We start from the raw sequence: 20,058 nt of genomic DNA on the forward strand, positions 1-20,058 counted from the left end.
CCTCGCTCGATACTCGTCAGCGGCGGCCAGTCCGGACTGCCAAATGTCCGCTACTGTCCAACGGTCGACACTACCCCCTCTCGTGCCAAGGGTGGGCTTGGGCAAGCAGAGAATAGAGTTTTGTCCTTGTCCCATCCACCTCTTGTTTGTTTGACTTTGTCTGACAACGCCGACGAGCAGGCATTTTTTTTGCTTTGGGGTGGATGGATGTATTTGTTATTTTCGAATTCATCTTACATGCCGTCAACGTCGTAGCCTTTTTGATTGAGGTTGCTGTCGTTGTGGACGGGGTGTTGGGGGTTGATGGGATACAATCGATGATCACGACATTTTCTTCTTCTTCTTCTTTTTTTTTCTTTTTCGATTGAAGGATTTGATGTGCTTTTGACGACGAGCATCAAAACGCCAGTTTTCGACAGATGATTTCTCGCTCGGGACCCTTCTGACCTCGACCACATCTTCATTATCACGCGATGGAACACACGTTAGATCACCACCATAGTAAGGGGAAGGGGAAATTACACGACATGGCAACGGACGGGAACGGTGCTACCGCCACAACCGCGCAAGAATTCCCTCTCCGTCGAAGATCAAAACCGCCGCTTAAACCCGACGAGCCGGGGGAGGGGAGCGGGTCGAGGACGCCGCCTCCTGGGGATGAGGATGCCGAGGTGGTGGGTGGGGGGTCTGTTAGGTACATTTCTGATTTGGACGGGGAGGACAGCAGCGGGGTGGTTGATGAGGGAGGGAAAGGAAGAAAAAGGGGGGGCGGGTTGAGGGAAAAGTTTAGGGAGTGGGGGAGGAGGTTGAGGTTGATTTGTGGGAGGAGGGGGGGGAGGAGAAGAAGGAAAGGGGTTGATAAAGGGAAGGGGAGGATGGTGGCGACAGAGGGGGAGGGGGATCAAGAGGGGGATGGGGTGGTGGTGGTGGTGGTGGTGGGGGGGCGGGATGAAGAAGGAGAGGAAGAGGAAGAGGAAGAGGAAGAAGAAGGGATGTATAACACGTTGCCGCGGCCGCTGTCGTCGAATCCGGTCAGCGGGTTGGGTGAGACGCACCCTGCTCTGAGGCCGGGGGTGCCGGGGGAGGGGGTTGACTTTTTTGATAACCCTCCTCCAAATACACAGGATCAACAGCTGGCGACGGTGAGAGAGGTGATGGGGTCAGGGCCGAGGAGGTTTGCTCCCGCTCCTGTTGTTATGACGACGACGACGACGACGCCTGCTTTACCGCGACTACATGATCCCTCCTCCTCTATCTCGCAACATGGTGGGTTTGATCATCACCGACAACAACACCAACACCAACCGGTAATCATCCACTCGCCGCACCCCATCGCCGACACGTATACCCACGAGGAGGATTGGGCGCGTGTTCACCAGGCCAAGGCGAGTCATCATCTTGCTCCACGACCGTTGTTGTCACAGCATCAGCAGCAAACAATCATGATACCGGAACGGCACTCGAGCAGGTGGAGAGTGAGGAGTTTTTACTCTGGTAGTTTTAGGACCCGGTCACAGTGCGGGAGCTTTGACAGCAGGATGAGCTGGAACCCGTTTGATTTGCCGGGGCCACCGAAGAGGACGCTGATGAGCGATATGGAGAGTTTGTTGGGCGGGAGGGGGGGGTGTGTTGGGGGGAGGAGGTCGCAGGGGAGTTGTAGTATGGGGCAGAGGCAGGGGGGCAGTAGTTTTCCTTGGCCACCGACTAATTCGGTGAAGACGGGGAGGAGCAGTACGATTGAGCAGCCTGATTCGGCGGTTGGTGGGGTGGGGTTGAGGGGGGATGATGAGGATGGGTTTATGCGCGGTGATGCTGCGAACAAGACTGTTGTCTCGTCTCACACGCCAACCCCGATGTCTGTTCGGAGTCCCCCGACGACGACAAAGACTACGCTCGGGAGGGATCCGTCAAGGAAAACGGATGGGTCTAATATTGGGATGACATCGTGGAGTGGGACGGGGAGCGAGACGGTGAATGACGCGGTGCTTGGTGGACTAGGAGAGCAGAGGAGAAAGAGTGGTGGGGCGGGGAGGTGAGACGAGGACGAGGAGGAAGTCGAGAGGATGGGAGTGAAGGATGGGGCGGAGACTTCTACTGGCGAGGCCGGGGTTGAGGGGAGGAGGCTAGGGAGGGGGAGGAAGGTTTGTTAGGGACAGTCACCCGAGAGGTGGAGGGATTCGGCGTATGATAAGTAATGGATGGTAGTCTTTTCCGGAGATTAGAGCTTTCTTTGGTCAGGGGGTTCGTTGGCTTGGAATTGTTTGCTTGGATTCGGTTTGGGGTTGAATAGGGGGTGTTGAACAGCGGAGTATGCAGAGCAGCGTTGAATACCTAATAAGGGCTTGGTTACAGCAGGCAGGTTGTTGGATAGATGGAGTATAATATTATATAGCTAACGATTTTCTTTCTACACGCTTGTGTTTCTGTTTTGCCGGGTATGTTGGTGTTGAGTTATTACTAGTATACCCCCCCCCCCCTTATATTCACTCCTGAAACTATGTATTAACGACTCTCTGCCTATTTATATCCTCCAACTCCATGTCATCTTTTGCCAACCCTACAGACAAAATTCTAGAATACCCCACCCCCAATAATAAAAACCCTCGCCTCTTCCCTCCCAACCCACTTGACCACCCGATTCGCCGCCTCCGTCATCGCTTGCCTGCTCACATTCGGCCCCGCGACGCAGTAAAACTCAAACAAGGGCGTCACCCACCCCAAACTGGCGCAGTCCCCGCCCACAGAGTAAATGACCTTGAGGTGGGAGTGTTTCGCGTGCATAGCCGCGTGCAGTGTTTGGTACTGGGACATGAGTTTGCGTCTTGCCATCGGGGATGTGAACAACGGGTGGAGCGAGCTCATGACGAACTGGACGTTGGGGCGGGATTTGTAGATGAAGTGGGATATCGGTGGGGAGTTGCTGCCGGGGAGGATGGAGGATATGGATGGTCGTGGGCTGGCGAGGGATGATCGGATGAGGGAGAGGTGGGTGGATTTGGTGAGGGAGTTGTATAGTGAGGTACGGAGGGAGGAGAAGGGGAAGAAGGATTCCCTGTCCGGGGAGATGAGGATGAGGGCGATCTCCTGGGGGGATTCTGGCTGCGGGGGAGGGGGCGGTGGTGGCTGTGGTGGTGGAGAGCCTTCCTCTGGTATTGTCGGGGTGCTGCTGGAGGTAGGCTTTGTTGTTGATGATGGCTTTGGCTGGGTTTCATTGCCGTCTTCGTCGAAGAAGGAGACGTACATGTAGAGGTAGCCGCTGTTGTTGAACGCAGGGAGACAGATGGGGATCCAGGATTCGCCGCCGCCGGATTTGATGCTGCCTGATTCGAAGAGCATGTTGAAGATCAGTTGGAGATCGCTGGGGTGGAGGGAGTGCTTTCGTGGGCGGATGACCGAGACGAGTTTTCCGCCTGCGACTATGAGACCATATAAGAGCTTTTCGGCGCGGTTCTTGAGAAAGATATTGTTGATGGCGTGGCGTTGGGATTTCCGGAGCTTGAGGCATTCCAGTGCCCCGAGAAGAGCGGCGGGGGAGCCTTTGGTGAAGCTATCGGCGAGTGAGGATAATAGCGTTTCCGTTCCCTCCAGAGGCTTTCTCAGATCGGTGGAGGGACGGTGGACAAATATGTTTTTGAGGGTGGGAAGAGTCAAGGTTGAAAGAATTTGCATGTACAGGGCCTCGAGCTGGCCTCGCAGCTGAGAATCGCTTTCTCCAAGTTTGCTGATGGCCACAAAGTAGAGTGGCCCAGCAGTCAAAACGACAAAGCGTGCCTTGCCAGCGGTAAAGCCCATGAGCGGATCTTTGACTCCTTCGTAAAACGATATAATGGTCTGTATGACGCCCATGGATGAGTTGATCAGACTTAAATCACCGTGTCGACTCCATATTGGTTTTCCGGCAGACGACAGAATCAGATAGTGCTTCATCTTGGACTGCCACATGGACAGCCTCACGTCGTCGGTCAAGTTTTCTGGGATGTTGTCAAACTCTTTCTCGAATCCAGACAGTTCACCAGAGTCACCAGACTCAATGGCTTCGAAGGGCTGGACAGTTTCTGACTGAGATCGCAAAAGGTTCCAAGCGCGGCTCTTCCTGTTAAACTCGCCGGCTACGAGGCTGGCAAGATCGCCAGGGGCACGAACTGTGGGCGCGAGGCTCATGACACTCATGGAATCGGTGAGATTGTCGCCTGATGAATCTCGCGACGGGGTTCCATATCCGCTGTTTAGTGGTGAAGGCCCGCTTCCCACCGAAGGCGTTGGGAATGTTCCCCTGGTTCCATCTGGGAAAGAGAGGGTTGAGATGTCGATTGACGAGACCGCTGTCGTCGGCTTTGACTGTAACTGTCCTCCTACTTGCAGTGGTGCTTCGCCCGATATCTTTCGGCGAGGGGGTAGTGGCGGCGGCGGCGGCGATGGTGATGGTGGTGATGGCGATGAGACAGCATTGCCCTCCTCTGTTTCTTGAGCCATTATCCTCCCGCTCGTGTATGTGGCCGATGGAACCTCAACAATGCCTCTCTCATGATAATCCACCTGGCGCTGCAACCAGGAAGATGTCTCTTGACGCCGTGTCGCGCTAGGATGGTAGGACGTTGGACATCTGGGGACAATGCTTGACACTTTGGGAGATGGGGCCAAATGACGACAGCGGAGAGAGGTCGCATGGCCGCTAATGCAACGCCAAGATGACAGGCATGGCCGATAAGATAGCGTCTCAGCCTTGCTGATACGCTGTAGCTAGGGTCAAGCTCCCGGGTGATACGCCAAGCACAGGTGCTGACGTTGCCGGATTGGTGGGCTTCAGGCAACACAAAGCAACTGCACGCCGTGATCTCGTACCTGACACCGAGGCCACGCAGTACATTGCCCTGCCCTGCGCGGATAGCTCTACTTCACCATACCGACCGGAACACACGCCGGCAATGAATCAACCATAGCGCACACTACACACCAGGGAACACCCCGAGATATTCCAATGGCGGCAGAAAACGGTCGCCGCTCCGTCTCCCCCGAGAGCTCTGGCCGCGATTCGCCAGTGCCGCGACAGTGGAGGAACCAGCTGGGGAGTGGTACATATATCTCGAGGAACACATCTAGTTGAAGCTCAGATTGCTAATGATGCCAAACCCCCGCTTGTAGAAGATGCGCCGCCGAAAGACAAACACTACCGCAAGTACGCCAATGGCATCGACCGAGCCCTCTCCCTCTTCGAGACGGCCCTGCAGGAATGGGCCGACTACATCTCATTCCTCAACCGCCTGCTCAAGGTGCGAATATCATGATTAAAAGCTACGATAATATCTGGGACCGTCACTCATTTGCGACAACAGGCTCTCCAAGCACGATCCTCAAGCATCACCACCATCCCCGCCAAGGCCACCGTCGCAAAACGTCTGTCGCAATGTCTGAACCCCTCGCTGCCCTCGGGCGTACACCAAAAGGCCCTCGAGGTCTACAACTACGTCTTTACTGTAATGGGTAAAGATGGCCTGTCAAAAGACCTCCCGTTGTACCTCCCCGGCCTGGCCTCGGTCCTCTCGTTCGCTTCGCTTTCCGTTCGTGCCCCGTTCCTTGACCTCCTCGAGCGCCACTTTCTGCATGTCCACCCTCGTTCGTTACGCCCCGCCATGAAATCAATTGTGCTGGCACTATTACCTGGCCTGGAGGAGGAAACCAGCGAGGACTTTGAGAGGACTTTGAAGCTACTAGAGCGCTTCAAGGTCGCGATTCGTCCGCCTGAAAGTCAGGAAATCACACCGGCGCATTCCACCGGCGATGACTTTTTCTGGCAGTGTTTCTTCCTAGCATCCATCACGGGCCACAGCAGGAGGACCGGCGCGCTGGCATACTTGTCGCGCCTGCTCCCAAGACTGGGCACCTCAGTAACACCTGAAGCGAACAAGTCCGAAGGTGACTCTGAATCGGCAGCAAAGCTCTCTCAGCTTGTCACATCTCCTGAGCCAGGGTTGCTCATACGCTGCTTTGCTGCTGGGCTAGTTGACGACCAATTATTGATCCAGCGTGGCTATTTGGACCTACTTGTAACGCATCTCCCGCTGCACTCAGAGGTACTTCAGAAACGTGCCAAGGCTGGCGATTTGGAGCTGCTTCTTCGCGCGGCTGTCGGGGTTACCGTACGGAGGGATATGAGCTTGAACAGGCGGCTATGGTCATGGCTCCTGGGACCCGAGCCAGCGGCTTCGGCTGAGCATGAAGGCGCCCTCGACTCACCTACTTCGGCCACAACCCAGCCTCACTTCTTCTCCTCGAGAACAAATTACTTTGAAGAATATGGCTTGCAGCCTCTTACACGGGCCCTGCTGAGCATGGTCAAGTCGGAAGCTGGGAATAACCCGAGCGAGAGGGCACGGCCATACCGGATATGCCTCTCCCTGATGGATCGATGGGAGATTGGCGGCTTGGTTGTTCCGGAAGTCTTCATGTCCATTGTGGACAGCGTCAAGAGGTTCAAGGAGAAAGCAGCTACAAAGACAGACTTCACCGAGGTCCTGAGAAGCGCCAGTGTCTTCTTTGATGGTGTCGAGAGCGGCCTGATTTACAGCGAAATGCTGTCGCTCATGGTCCAAGCCATCAGTCCCGGAGACCTTTCGGCTGCCGATCGACGTGCAAAGTTGGACCTCGTCAAATTCATTCTGGCCCATTTTAACGTCAGAGAGGAGGAGATGATCACCATCCACGCGCCTCTTACCGTCCTGGCCATCTTGGGCATGATAGAGGAAGCCAAAGAAAAGAACAGGAGCACATACGAACAGGCCTTGGAAATTGCGGCAAGCTTGCTTGATCTGGTTCCCGAGCGGGCGTTTTTCATGGACTCGGGGAACAAGTCCAACCCGGCCATCGAGTCCAAAGTCCTCGCTGCCACCCCTAATCTGGAACTCCTACAAAAGATCAAGACGTTTTATGTCACCGACCAGGGCAACCTCGAGGCGAGCCAGCCTCCTTACGTTTCCCACAACGTGGCAGAGCTCCTCTTGCAAAAAGCATGCGACCTCATGTGTGAGGGCCTCGGCCAAACCGAGTCGGGGGCGAACGTGGCCATCAAAACCCGGGTGTTCATGCTGGTATTATCTAAAGCGCCTACAAACCTGCTTCTTGACACCAAGAAACTGCTCGCCGCTCTACATGACTGTCTGTCTGTCGAGACGACAGTGGCCTTTACCACATATTCTTCCGCGATTTCGCTATCATCGCATCTTTATACTCTAGGTCGCATCTCGCCCGACGACCTCTCGGGCCTGGTCGTGCCTCTGGTGCGACACGCCTGGAGCTTCCTGGCAGCATCTGAGCCGAAATACCACGTCGAGACGGTTCGCAGCCTGTGGTTGCTCCAGACTGCTCTGACGCCCCTGAACCGAGAAATCGAAGCAGCTATTTGCTCGCTCATGCTTGAGCATGATATTTCTGGCACGTATGCCCAACGGTCGGCGGATCCTGGCCGCAGTTTCTGTGTGCTCTGGTCTCATAGTCTTCAGGACAATCCTTCCGGGGTGGATCGAAGAGCGCCGAAGACGCCAAATGGCGAGAAAATTCCCCGGCTGGGGGGCATGGACAACTATGAGGTCATGCTCACGAGGCCGTTGTTTCTGATGCTGGATTCTCTTGCGGATGAGAGGACGCAGCTTTTTATGACGGTGAAGACGTGGCTTAATACTCTTATTGGGATGGACAAGTAAGTCAGCTCTGTCCTCAGGTATGGAACAAGACTGACGAATTATTATTAGACTGTTGGGCATCTTTGTCTCCAAATTTGCAGAACTTCCATTCCTCAGGCGACAGCACGGTGCCGCCGCTGATCCTAAAGATGTTCATTTCACTAATGAAGATGATCTGGACTTGGGGTTGTATTATGTTCGTTCTCTATCAAGTGTCTTGCGGTGGGCACCCGACGCTGCCTGGGGAGTTCTCTCTAAGAGGACAATCAGGTCCAGCCAACCGGTTGCTGAAATAGGTAAGCCCTGATACCAACATGTTGACGCTCGAAGCCTTTTTTCTAACTGCGTACAGCTGGCACGGAGGAGGACGTGACACTCCAGGAGTTTTTCCTACACGTCTGTCTTCAATGCATGGCGTGCGACGAAATTCCAGGAGACCAGCTGTCCAAGGTCAGGATCGCGCAGTTGTACCGCGCCGCCCTGACAGTCCTGCATCAAATCCTCCTCAACCCCTTCGCGGGCCCTCTTTCCAAGCTCAAGCTGGAGCACCTTCTCATCGACAAGCTTTCCAAATCGCTCACGGGACCCGACCCCTACGTCCAAGTTCTCCTTCTCGACGTCGTCTTTGCCGCCCTCAAGCTCCGCGAGCTTGTTCCCGTCGAGCTTCCCACATCCCCCGTTGCCGAAAAGCAGTTGTCACCGACCGGCGAGAGAAGCAAGAGCTTCAGAATATCGGTTGCAAACGAAAGACCACAGGCCCAGCTGCCACCGCCACCGCCGACGTTGCTCAGATGCATCCTGGCAGGCCTCGGCTCACCAAGCAGCCGTCCCGTGCTTGACAGCTGGGTCAGCTTCCTCAGCGAGTGCCTGCCTCTGTACGCCGACTCCATATTTCAGGTCTTGATACCCCTGGTGGAGACGCTCTGCAGCCAAATCAGCAGTACCTTTAGCAATCTTCAACACCTCTTCCGGACACCTGACCAGGCGCCGTCGCAAGCGCCAGGTGCTCCCGAGACCACGCTTATCTCTCTCCTCAACGGTCTTGAGCAGGTTCTGGCCAACGGACACGACAGGCTGCTGGCTGAAGAGGCCAGAGCCCAGGTTGTCAAGAGCCCGGAACAGCCTCAGGGCTTCTTTGGGAACATGGGTCTGAGCGTTTTCTCCAATGACGCCCCGCAGTCGCGCAGCGTGACGGCAAACGACAGGCTTACCGTTTTGCTTGCCTTTCAGGATGCCGTCCGCATCTGCTTTGCGATCTGGTCGTGGGGTCAGGGGAGCGACGCAGCGAGGCAGGACAGCACCTCTGCTGCCTCGTTTGGGTTCACCTCGCTGCGCATGAGGAACCGGGCGCGGAGGTTGCTAGAACATCTCTTTGCTGCCGAGACGCTTGAGTGTTTGGAAACCGTGATAGGGATATGGAAGGACGCTCTCGACAGCCCGGATCAGTCGAGCCATGCAGAGGTTTTTAATCTCCTGCCTGCGCTGGATGGGTCAAGACCGAAGCACACCATCCCGGCGTTGTTTAATGCCATCTACAGCAGGACCAACCCTGGGGCGCTGGATCCGTCGAGGAGGTCGACGCTGACAATTGAGCTGCAGGATACGGATGTGGTGATCTTCCTGGTGGACTACACGCGGTCGTTGGAGGACGACACGATGGATGAGATTTGGGGGGACTGCACGGCCTTTTTGAAGGATTTGCTTGGGAACCCGTTTCCGCACAGGCAGACGCTGCCGAGCTTGCTCGAGTTTGCGGCTGTGCTGGGGGAGAAGGTGGATAATACCAATTTCGGGGAGCAGAGGAAGATGAGGAGGGAGCTGGCCGATCTTTTTCTCAGGTTGCTCACGGCTATTTTCACGACGAGGCCGACGAGCTTCACGGAGAGCAGCGGCACGGTTTCTCTTTCCGGCGCGGTGTCGGAGAAGCGGGCGAGCGAGTCGTTGTCGTTGCCGTTGTCGTTGTCGACGGTGAATAGGCTTCCCGGAGACCGGGCGGATGACGTGGTGGGGATACTGGCGGGGATTGTGCCGAACCTGGCCAAGATTCTGGTTGAGAATGATCGGATTCTGCAGGCGGCGAGCGCGATCAGCGCGAATGTCATTGGGCCAACGCTGAGGTCGAAGGCGTTTCCTGATACTGTTTCGGGGAGCACGCTTGTTTTGCTGCACGAGTTGGCGAGGTTGCCGAACAATCAGAAGGGGTGGAAGAAGGATGTTGCGGATGCATTTAATGACTCGAGGTTTTTTGGGTCGAATCTGGGACTGGTGCAGAGCGGGTGGTTGCCGCTTTTGAGCCAGTGGGCTGTCGCGGATAAGGAGCGGATGCCGGAGGTTTTGTCACGGATCACGCCGCCGACGACGGCGGGGATTGTTTTCGGGGTTGGGGCGACGTCTGCGAGGTTGGAGGCGGACAGGAAGACTCAGCTGAACCTTCGGAGGGTGGCTGCTCTTATTTTGGCGTGTCCGTACGATGCGTTTGCTGCTGAGCTGGGGCCTGTGCTGGAGAAGTTGGTGGAGTTGCTTGGTGCGACGTCTACGTCGTCGCCTTCGTCGACAACGAGGGCGGAGGTGTACATGGTTTTTCGGGCGTTGGTGCTCAGGATTAGTCCGGTGCACCTGGCGGGCATGTGGCCTGTTATCAACGCCGAGCTGCACCAGGCCATCTCTTCGGTTGTGGCGCCGGATCACTCCCCGCTGGCGGACACATACAACAATGCCAGTGTCCTACAGGCGTGCAAGCTTTTGGATCTGTTTGTTTGTCTGGCGCCGGATGACTTTCAGCTGCATGAGTGGCTTTTTGTGACGGATACGATTGATGCGGTGTACCGCCCGGCTGGGGGGTATAAGCCGGTGGCCTTGGTTGATGAGGTGAGTGAGGAATTAGGGGCGTCTGGGGGGGCGGCGGCGGCGGCGACGGGAGTGGTGGAGGAGATAGGGGGGGTTGGGTCGGGAGGGGGGGTGAGGAGGCCGCTGTTGGGAGGAGTGATTAGTTGTGATGATGGGGGTTTGTTGGAGAGGAGGGATGAGTTGGTGGCTAGGGTGCTGAGGCCGTTTTTTGGCCAGCTGAGCATTTGGGCTTTTGAGAGCAGGTATGCTATGGGAAGGGTGGAGGTGGGAGGGTTGGAGGGGGGGTTGGTGAGGGATGTTTTTTGGGAGGGGAGTGTGGTCAGGGCCTTGTAGGGGTAATGTTGTGTGGTAGTGTATGGTAGAGGAAAGGTTCGGAAAGCTGAAAATGTTGTATGATGTTGGAGAGAATGCCCGTCCCAATTAGGAAGGATGTTTTGATTTACTTGGGACGTCGAGTTCATCGCCAAGTCTGATGGTTGGCGGGACTATCGTGTTATCTGGGGGTTTATCGTGGAGCGAGGGGCTGAAGGAGAGGGGCTCAGCTACGGTATTGTTGAACAGTTCACAATGACACACCTCAGTGTCTCTACATCAATATAAAAACTTGTTTCTCATATCTGATCCGTATGATTTTTCTTCTTCCCCGGAAAAAGATCAAGCGAGTTTGCCTGTCTGGTCCAGTAATAAAGGTGTCCACTGCGTTGAGAGGGTATCAGACCAATCAACAAGACACGGACCATAAAGCCCCTTGAGGCTCGTTCCGGAACGGCGGCTCAACGGCCAGTTCCCACTGACACCCTCCCCACTCAGAAGCGAACTCGATGTTGAAGAGTGGCCAAATACCGTGTTGGATGTATCGAGCTGTGCGGCAGGGAGCGGTTGGTAGATCTGTCCTCGCCCGTTTCAGGCGGGCTTCAATGGGATCAAGGAGTGTAACAGGGCGTATGCCATGTAGGGTGAGGATTCGCGGAGATATCTGTCCTCGGATCCCCATGTAGAGTGAGCAGCGAAACGGTCGGGAGAAATATGCTCCCGGGGGCTTATCAAGCATTTGATTCGGGATCTGCTTCCGTCTGATACAGAGTTACGGCGCCGGCTAAGACGGAGCGGCGACCTGTTTCAATGGGATTCGTGGCAACTTTTTCACGAGGTGCCGCCGTTGGATGCCAAAGTGCGAAGGCAACAGCATTTTTGCCAATGGGGGCAGGGGACGGGAAGGGGCGGGCGAGGGGCAAATGGACCCTGAGCTGAGGATCTGGTTGTCTGTCTGTCTTCTGTGTGGGGTAGTAGACCAACCACCTGCTTGGCGTACCTGTTACAGGATATGGGACTACAACCAACTGTTATGCTGGATATTGGGAGTGATCGTCCTGCATTCAGGTAGGTAGGGTGGGTTGGTTTCCTTATCGTGAAGAGTGCATGATGATTTGCAGAATTGTTAGCGAGGAAGTTTTGTGGAAGTGTCAGCTCTTTGTTTGAACAATCTGAAAACTGTCTTCATCTGATTCAGACGTCGGCATAGCGGAGACCCTAGGCTCTCGAGGTTACAGTTGCTCCCCCTCGTGTATAAGCGCTACAGCATCACAAGGCTCTATTTTGTGGAGAAGTCCCCCCCGACGGTTGGCGAGGCATTGATCAATTCAGCCCTGGTTAATGGGCCCCACCTTTTCCCCATTGGGGACCAAGGCGGCGAATGGCGGGGGCCAAGGTTGCCGGAGCTTGCAGCTGTCTGTGGAAAAGACACCTGTTCTCTGGAGCAACGACCCCAGGAGCAATCGAACAGCCTCCGAGATACAAGAAGCCGGCCTCCATTCACTTCAGAGCTCTCCGGGAGATACTTCTCTTTTGCTCCAAGCAATTCACTCCCTCCAGAGAGCCCTTCCCCTTCCCCACATATACCTTATTCCGCCGGTATCTTTCTGTATAGGGTCTCTGTCCATTCAAACGCCAGCTGATAACCCCCCACCTGTCCTCTTCTGCCTTTAAATAGTCCAGAGTAAGATCTCTTCCTTCTCCAGCCGTGTCACCGCCACTCTTTTTTCCCGCAGCCGACTGACCTGTTCTCTCCTCTCCTCCGCAGAACACCCCACAGGACATCCACACAACACATCACAATGCAGAAGGTTCACAGAATCGCCCTCGGCCTCCTCGCCGCTGCGGCCATCGCCACTGCTTCCGACGTTGTCCAGCTCAAGAAGGACACCTTCGACGACTTTGTCAAGGCCAACGACCTCGTCCTTGCTGAGTGTAAGTGTCAATGGCCTCTGTCCGTATTCTAGAGGAAAACCAGCTGACCTCCCCCGTCCTGCAGTCTTCGCCCCGTGGTGCGGCCACTGCAAGGCCCTCGCCCCAGAGTACGAGGAGGCTGCCACGACGCTGAAGGAGAAGAACATCAAGCTCGCCAAGATCGACTGCACAGAAGAGACGGAGCTCTGCCAACAACACGGCGTTGAGGGTTACCCCACCCTCAAGGTCTTCCGCGGCCTCGACAATGTCGGCCCTTACAAGGGCCAGCGCAAGGCTGGTGCCATCACCTCCTACATGATCAAGCAGTCCCTCCCCGCTGTGTCCGACGTCACCAAGGACACTCTGGAGGAGTTCAAGAAGGCCGACAAGGTCGTCATCGTCGCCTACGTTGACGCTGCCGACAAGGCCTCCAGCGAGGCTTTCTCTGCCGTCGCTGAAAAGCTCCGCGACGACTACCCCTTCGGTGTCAGCACCGATGCCGCTCTCGCCGAGGCTGAGGGCGTCAAGGCCCCCGCCGTCGTTGTCTACAAGGACTTTGACGAGGGCAAGTCCGTCTTCACCGAGAAGTTCGAGGCTGAGGCCATCCAGAAGTTCGCCAAGACGGCCGCCACTCCCCTCATCGGCGAGATCGGCCCCGAGACCTACTCCGACTACATGTCGGCCGGCCTTCCCCTTGCCTACATCTTCGCCGAGACGGCCGAGGAGCGCAAGGAGATCAGCGAGAAGCTCAAGCCCATCGCTGAGGCCCAGCGTGGTGTTGTCAACTTTGGCACCATCGACGCCAAGGCCTACGGTGCCCACGCTGGCAACCTCAACCTCAAGACCGACAAGTTCCCCGCCTTCGCCATCCAGGAGACGGCCAAGAACCAGAAGTTCCCCTTCGACCAGGAGAAGGAGATCACCCTCGAGGCCATCAAGACTTTCGTCGATGACTTTGTCGCCGGCAAGGTCGAGCCTAGCATCAAGTCTGAGCCCATCCCCGAGAAGCAGGAGGGCCCCGTCACGGTTGTTGTTGCCAAGAGCTACAACGACATTGTCCTTGACGACACCAAGGATGTCCTGATCGAGTTCTACGCTCCGTGGTGCGGTCACTGCAAGTCCCTTGCTCCCAAGTACGACGAGCTCGCCAGCCTCTACGCCAAGAGCGAGTTCAAGGACAAGGTTGTCATTGCCAAGGTTGATGCCACTGCCAACGACGTTCCCGATGAGATTCAGGGCTTCCCCACCATCAAGCTCTACCCCGCCGGCGCCAAGAACGAGCCCGTCACCTACTCTGGCTCCCGCACCGTTGATGACCTTATCAAGTTCGTTGCCGAGAACGGCAAGTACAAGGCTTCCGTCTCTGAGGAGGCTGAGGAGCCATCAGCTGCGCCCGCCGCTTCTGAGGAGGCCAGCTCTGCCGAGCCCGCGGCCGAGACCAAGGAGGCTGCCAAGGAGGCCGACCACGACGAGCTCTAGAAGAGGAGCGGATTCTTGTATTTTAAGCATTTCTTACGGGGTTATCAGGGACACTGGGTGGAATGACACGCCTGGGATTTTCTGGGGACTGGGAGCAACCAAAATACCTATACCTTTGTGCATCTGGTTAATGAAATTGAAGTTATGATGAATACATGGTTTTTTTCTTTTCTTTTTTTCCTTTCTCGCTGAACCATGATGATGATGATTATGATGATGATTATAATGATGATGATGATGATGTTGCCACCCCCTTGTTTGTCTCGCTCGTCTCTGTATCATCAGGGCCACGTTCAGTCGTTTCTGGTCAAATAATGTAAAATTGTGCCGTGCCTGACCGCCTGACGAGATCCTGGAATGTGGGGTCATGATTGGCCGACCTTGCATGTCCCGCATGCCAGACCCCGGCCGGTCCAGATTCCCCCATCCCAAGTTTGGTCTCACTGACACCTCAGCCTGACCCGACTATTCCGCCGGCTACCGTACCGCCACGTTCCTGCGCCCTCCCTGCCTGGAAGTTTTTATTACTTTTTGGCTTATTATTAGCCCCTTGGGAATTTTTTTCTCTCTCCCTCTCTCTTTTTGCTTCTGCAGACACAAACCCCCTCTAACAGTCACAGTCTACCTACTACTATCCCGAACGAAACGAACGAACGAACGACGCACGATGGCCACCACCTCTAGGATTTTGACCCGAGCTTTGCCTGCTCTGCGCATGATGAGCACGACGGCTGTCAGGAGGGACGCGGCCGTTGCCGGGGCGGTTCCCCTGCCCGCGAGGAAGCCCGTTGGGGCGTTGAGAGGGGGGTGAGTTTTCAATTCCTGGGGGAGGGGTGAAGGGGGATGGGGGATGGGGGATGGGGGCTAATGATGGTGATGGACAGGCTCTTTGGCTTCTTCTTCGGCAGCACCTTGGCCGGCGCGGGCGTGTACTATTACGCCGTGCAGGAGTACAAGGCTTCGAACGAGCTGCTGACTGAGGATATTTACGTGCGTGTTTGCATTTGATTCTTCTGCACTCTTTGTTTTGAACTTTTTCGAAATTTTTTTTATGAATTTTTTGAATTTTTTTGGACTGCTGGAGGGGGTTTTTCCAACAGTTTCGATACACGACTTTACACCGGGAGAAAACACCAAACCCAAAAAAAAAAAAGAAAGAAAGAAAGAAAGACTAGATTTCTAGACTTTGCTTTTTCTAGATGGAGTGATAGAAGGAGAGGAGTGATTGGGCATTTTTGACTGACGACTGGGGACAGACTCTGCAGCGTTCGGTGGAGAGGTTGAGCGAGTATATCACTGCGATGGAGCAAAAGATGGAGTTGTTGGAGAAGAAAAAGAGGTAAAAAAGGGGGGTATGGGAAAAGTTTTGGCGCTGGGAGGGAAAATAGGGGGGATACATGCAATGGATTTTTGGGAGGAAGAGAAAGGGGGAGGAGGATTAATCGGGAGGGAATCTGTTTTTTTGGAGGGATGAACGAGCAAGCAAGCAAGCAAAGCAAGAACTATTACATCGGAAAAGAATGCTACTGATGGATGGTTGGAGGCGCAATATCAAGTTTTGAGGTTTTGATTTGGGTGTGAACATGTGAAGGGATGTGTATGTGTATACCGGTGGGTGGTTTGATAATCCGCATGATGCAGCTAGATCCCCTATCAATCCAAAAGTGATGAGAATCAGTGACACGACTTGTCTGATGTTTTGGCAAGACGTGAGGCGAGACGTTGGGAGTTTAACATGTTTGTCGTCATTAGTGGGCTAGTCTTGCCTAGCCAGCAAGGTTCCCCAGCCAGACTGCTTGGGGCTGGGCTCCGCAATTGATTTTCCTTCTTGAACCACCCACCTACACCTACCCAGCCAACAAACTTCCCGCGACACGGTTTGCGCGTCGACCTCCTCCCGCAACTCCCCACCACCATCACCACACCTCCTCCAAAATGAACAACTTTGGCGTCATAGAAGTAGCCTCGACAGCAACAAAAACCACCCCCGGCTGGGCCTACGTCCCCGACACCGGCCCCTCCCTGTCAGCCACCGCCCTCCAGCCAAAGAACCGCAAACGAGCCGCGCGGAATACCCAGCCTGGGCTGAGCTTGTCCGACTTGACAGCTCGACAAGAAAACAAGCTGAGGAAAGATCTCGAGGCGCTGAATCGAGACAATCAGAGGGACGTGAACATTCCTGTTCCGAGTAGCAGTAGATCGTGTACGTCCCCCCCCATCCCCCCTTTTTTTTTCCCCTTCCCCTAGAAGAGTGGCAGTAGTCTAATGCTTTGGGATGGGTCGGGTTGGGGGGAAATTTAGCACACAAACACACCCCCACCGTCCGAAAAATCCTCCAGTCTCAAAAGACGTTTGCGAACCATCTCGATGATTACCAGGCTCTGCTCGCGCTGGCGGAGAGTAACCCCGCCGCGGTGGTGAACAATCCGTTGCTTTTCCTCAATAAACCGGTGGTGGCGACGCCACAGGCGAAGAGTGCGAGTCCTGCTCCGGTGAGGGAAAAGGGTGGGAGTAAAAGGGGGCAGGCGGCTGCTAAACGGGCGGCGGTGAAGGCGGCGGCGGCGGCGGCGGAGGAGGAGGAGAAGGAGGAGAGGAAAAGGGCCAGACAACTCGCGGCGGAAGGGGAAGATGTGGAAATGATTGATTCTCCTACTGCTCCTCCGGACGAGGTAGAGAAGCTGGTTGAGACGTATCCGGCGGATGGGACGATTCTGCCGGCTTATAGGAAAAGGCCGCCGGCGGCGCATCCGGGGGATGACGATCCTTTGCTTGTGTCGGTCGTTCCGAGTTTTCCGACGGATGAGGAGCTGAGGAGCTTGATGACGGCGCCGCCGTTGAGTTACATGGACTCGAGGGCTGCTTTTGGGGAGGAGGGGGAGAGGTACCCGATCAGGGTGTTTTGCGAGATGTGCGGGTATTGGGGTAGGGTCAAGTGTATGAAGTGTGGGGTGAGGGTTTGCGGGCTGGATTGTTTGGAGGGGCATAGGGAGGAGTGTGTTACTAGGTATGGGCTTTGAGGATATGGAAGAGGGGTGTTTGGGATTGTATATGGTTGGGAAACAATGATACCCTGGAGTTTTTGGTTGTGGAAGGGATCTGGTCTGGTTCAAGTGTGGTTTGGAAATACCCAAATTCAATGACCAAATCAACGACAAGTTTGATCCAAGTCTGCTTATTCATTTCATGCAACATGAACAGGAGTCAAGCATGTCTGGGGGATGTGGCATCGACAAGCCTAGCTGGCCAAATTTAACTTGCACAGCATCAACAAAGATCCCAAGCCGGAGCTGAACCACTTGGTACAAACAATTCACATCACGAACCCCAACCCAATCAACGCCTCCTCGCAGCACCACCCCCGTGCCCACCGCCCTCGGCCCTATCAGCAAGCGAAACCACCTCCCCAATCCCGGCAGCCTCCTGCTCGTCCTCCATAGCCGTGATCTCCTCCCTGCAATCCCACCACTTCTCCTCGCTCAGCTCGAAAGCCTTGGACTTGATCTCTTTGATGCTCAGCGTCTCAGGCTGGATGTTCTTCCACCTCAGATTGGTCATCAAAATCTCCTGCCACTCGTTCGACGTCCTCTGGAAAAAGTCCCTGCGGCTCTCAAACGGTCTCGGATGGGGCAAGCCGTCATCCACCACTTCTTCTTGCTCCTCAGCGGCAGCGGCAGCAGTCTCCGCCTCCCCGTCTTCTCGCTCCGAAGGAGTAGATTCCGCGTCAGCGGCCGAAGAAGCGGGAGTTTTCCTCCCGCGTTTGGAAGGGGTGAAGGGCTTGCTGTTGTTCTTTTCAACACCGTCCTCCATTTCTTCATCTTCACCTTCATCTTCTTCCTCTTCCGAGTCGGAGTGATCTTCCTCGTCATCATCCTCGTCATCATCATCTTCATCCTCGGATTCCTGTGGTTCACAGTCTCAGTCGATACGTTCCGCAGTTTGTGACGCTCGAAACTTACAATCCAGTCCGGCAAAGGCCTATTGAAAATCTCCTTGCACCCATCCAACTTCCCAAGGTCAATCGCGTACATGTCATCAAAAACGACATCCCTGCCCCCCTTGTCCATAATCCCGCCGTAAATATACAACACATCATCCTGCACCGCAAGCTGAGCGTTAAACCTCGCATGAGGCAGCTCATTGCTGACAGGAAACTCCTTCCTGGCCGGCGGTTCGTCAGGTTCCTGTTCACCAGGCAGGTCAATATCCATCACATCATCATCATCATCACCACCACCACCACCACCACCACCACCACCACCACCAGCAGTAAGCTTCGCCAAAGACCTCAGCAATTCCTCCTCATTAGCCTGCCGATTCCCCCTTCTCCCTCCACGCTCACCCCCACCACCACCCCCCTTTTTCCCAGCATTATTAGTCCTCGGTTTCCTCAGTCCAAGAGGAAAGAACCTGTTTCGCTCAATATTCCACGCGAAAAGCTGGTTGAAAAAATCAGAGTCGACATCCTCCTCCGTCTCCTCATGATCATGCACACCCCCAAACATGATCCCTCTCCCCTTGTGGAACGCCATCGCGGCGCCGGTACGGGGTGGGTTGGGCGCGTTGGCCGGTTTTTTTCTTCGCTCCCATCTCACTGTCGGAAGGGCGCCCTGCGGTGCGTCCGACGGCGGGGGAGTGACACGCAGAAAAAAACAATCCGTGTGGATCATGCCCACCACTTTTGTCATTTTGGCTCCATAACCGCCGCCCTTTGACTTCTTGCCCGATTGCTGCCCGCCTTTTCCCGCGCCGGGGTTGACCTTGACCCGGGAGAAACCGCCGTACAGGACGGCGCCCTGGTCGTGGGGCAAGAAAGTGAAGCTGGACCGGGGATCGGGCTTGAGCTGGGCCGGGGGGAGGGAGGGGGTGTGCCAGACAAAGTTGGTGGTGTCGTAGATCCAGACATCACCGAGGTACTTGTGATCGCCGGTTGTTTCTTGGAACCCGCCAAAGAGGATGATGTACTGCTTGTAGTAGGTCAGGCGGTGACCCGACCTGGCCGGGGGGGATTTCCCTTTCGTCTCGACGCGGGTCCACTCTTTGGTCGAGCAGTCGAGCTTCCAGAAGTCGGAGTAGTGGTAGAAGGTTCCTTGCTTGGGGGAGGAGAACTCGCCGCCGAAGAGGTAGATGGACTTGGAGTCGTTGCCGCCGCGGCACCAGGCGTGGGAGGACCTGGGGAGGGGGGCGTTGGGGGAGGTGATGGAGCGCCACTCGTCCTTGTCGATGTAGTAGACGTAGAGCTTGTTGAAGAAGCTGGCGCGGGCGCCGTCGTAGAGCTCGCCGCCGAAGAGGAGCAGCTGGTTGGAGTTGACGGGGTTGGCGAGGAAGGAGGCGTAGCTGCTGACGGGGGGTGGGGCGTCGAGGACTGTCTCGGTGATTCTGTGGTGCTGCTCTTGCTGCAGGCGCATCTCCTCGAGGACGGCATCGAGATCGACGTCGTCGTCCGAGTCGACGTCGCCGTTGTTTTTGGACGCCTTGGACTTTGACTTTTTGTCCGCCTTTTTCTCTTGCTTTTGCTTCTTCTCGGCGAGCTTGGCCTGTTTGGACTCGGACTTGCCCTTTTTCCCCTTTGCCTTGGCCATGGCGGACGAGACGTCGGGTGAGACGTGTGAGTGAGATGTGTTTCTGAGGTGAGGGTGAGAAGAAGACTTTGTGAGGTGCGGAGAAGTAGCTATGCGATGTCGTTGAGAGGCGTCTCCACCTTTCAGAAACTGCAGGTGGTTGTCTGAATCAGGTTGTTGTGATGATGGAACGAGAGAAAAAGCTCAGTGTGTTCAAGAAATAAGAAGCAAAACTGGTATATCGATTTTGTTGGACTCAAATCAAGCTGGAT

General features: G+C 55.4%; 7 protein-coding genes across 7 annotated transcripts; 5 read left to right on the forward strand and 2 right to left on the reverse strand.

The window, feature by feature from the left end:
* Nucleotides 1-473: 473 nt before the first annotated feature.
* On the forward strand, nt 474-2,036 carry QC764_110175 (uncharacterized protein; the record flags this gene model as incomplete). The annotated part of the gene is made up of 1 exon (XM_062942285.1): nt 474-2,036. One exon carries the CDS (start codon nt 474-476, stop codon nt 2,034-2,036), a length of 1,563 nt encoding a protein of 520 aa, XP_062805219.1.
* Nucleotides 2,037-2,571: 535 nt separating this feature from the next.
* On the reverse strand, nt 2,572-4,473 carry MON1 (Vacuolar fusion protein mon1; the record flags this gene model as incomplete). The annotated part of the gene is made up of 1 exon (XM_062942286.1): nt 2,572-4,473. One exon carries the CDS (start codon nt 4,471-4,473, stop codon nt 2,572-2,574), a length of 1,902 nt encoding a protein of 633 aa, XP_062805220.1.
* A 381-nt stretch (nt 4,474-4,854) lies between these two features.
* Nucleotides 4,855-10,856, forward strand: QC764_110190 (uncharacterized protein; the record flags this gene model as incomplete). The annotated part of the gene is made up of 5 exons (XM_062942287.1): nt 4,855-5,072; nt 5,143-5,270; nt 5,334-7,693; nt 7,746-7,972; nt 8,029-10,856. Exons 1-5 carry the CDS (start codon nt 4,979-4,981, stop codon nt 10,854-10,856), a joined length of 5,637 nt encoding a protein of 1,878 aa, XP_062805221.1. The 5' UTR covers nt 4,855-4,978.
* A 1,374-nt stretch (nt 10,857-12,230) lies between these two features.
* On the forward strand, nt 12,231-14,409 carry PDI1 (protein disulfide-isomerase precursor). The gene is made up of 3 exons (XM_062942288.1): nt 12,231-12,519; nt 12,604-12,770; nt 12,835-14,409. Exons 2-3 carry the CDS (start codon nt 12,638-12,640, stop codon nt 14,226-14,228), a joined length of 1,527 nt encoding a protein of 508 aa, XP_062805222.1. The 5' UTR covers nt 12,231-12,519; nt 12,604-12,637; the 3' UTR covers nt 14,229-14,409.
* Nucleotides 14,410-14,572: 163 nt separating this feature from the next.
* Nucleotides 14,573-15,571, forward strand: QC764_110210 (uncharacterized protein; the record flags this gene model as incomplete). The annotated part of the gene is made up of 3 exons (XM_062942289.1): nt 14,573-15,035; nt 15,113-15,218; nt 15,485-15,571. Exons 1-3 carry the CDS (start codon nt 14,896-14,898, stop codon nt 15,569-15,571), a joined length of 333 nt encoding a protein of 110 aa, XP_062805223.1. The 5' UTR covers nt 14,573-14,895.
* A 592-nt stretch (nt 15,572-16,163) lies between these two features.
* Nucleotides 16,164-17,245, forward strand: QC764_110220 (uncharacterized protein; the record flags this gene model as incomplete). Its single annotated transcript, XM_062942290.1, has 2 exons — nt 16,164-16,431; nt 16,530-17,245. The coding sequence occupies 2 exons, from the start codon at nt 16,164-16,166 to the stop codon at nt 17,243-17,245; spliced, it is 984 nt and encodes a 327-aa protein (XP_062805224.1).
* Nucleotides 17,246-17,561: 316 nt separating this feature from the next.
* Nucleotides 17,562-19,807, reverse strand: KEL3 (Kelch repeat-containing protein 3; the record flags this gene model as incomplete). The annotated part of the gene is given in 3 exon segments (XM_062942291.1): nt 17,562-18,128; nt 18,185-18,474; nt 18,490-19,807. 3 exon segments carry the CDS (start codon nt 19,805-19,807, stop codon nt 17,562-17,564), a joined length of 2,175 nt encoding a protein of 724 aa, XP_062805225.1.
* Nucleotides 19,808-20,058: the final 251 nt, after the last annotated feature.

Source organism: Podospora pseudoanserina, chromosome 1 (assembly GCF_035222485.1).
Source record: "Podospora pseudoanserina strain CBS 124.78 chromosome 1, whole genome shotgun sequence".
Taxonomy (NCBI): domain Eukaryota; kingdom Fungi; phylum Ascomycota; class Sordariomycetes; order Sordariales; family Podosporaceae; genus Podospora; species Podospora pseudoanserina.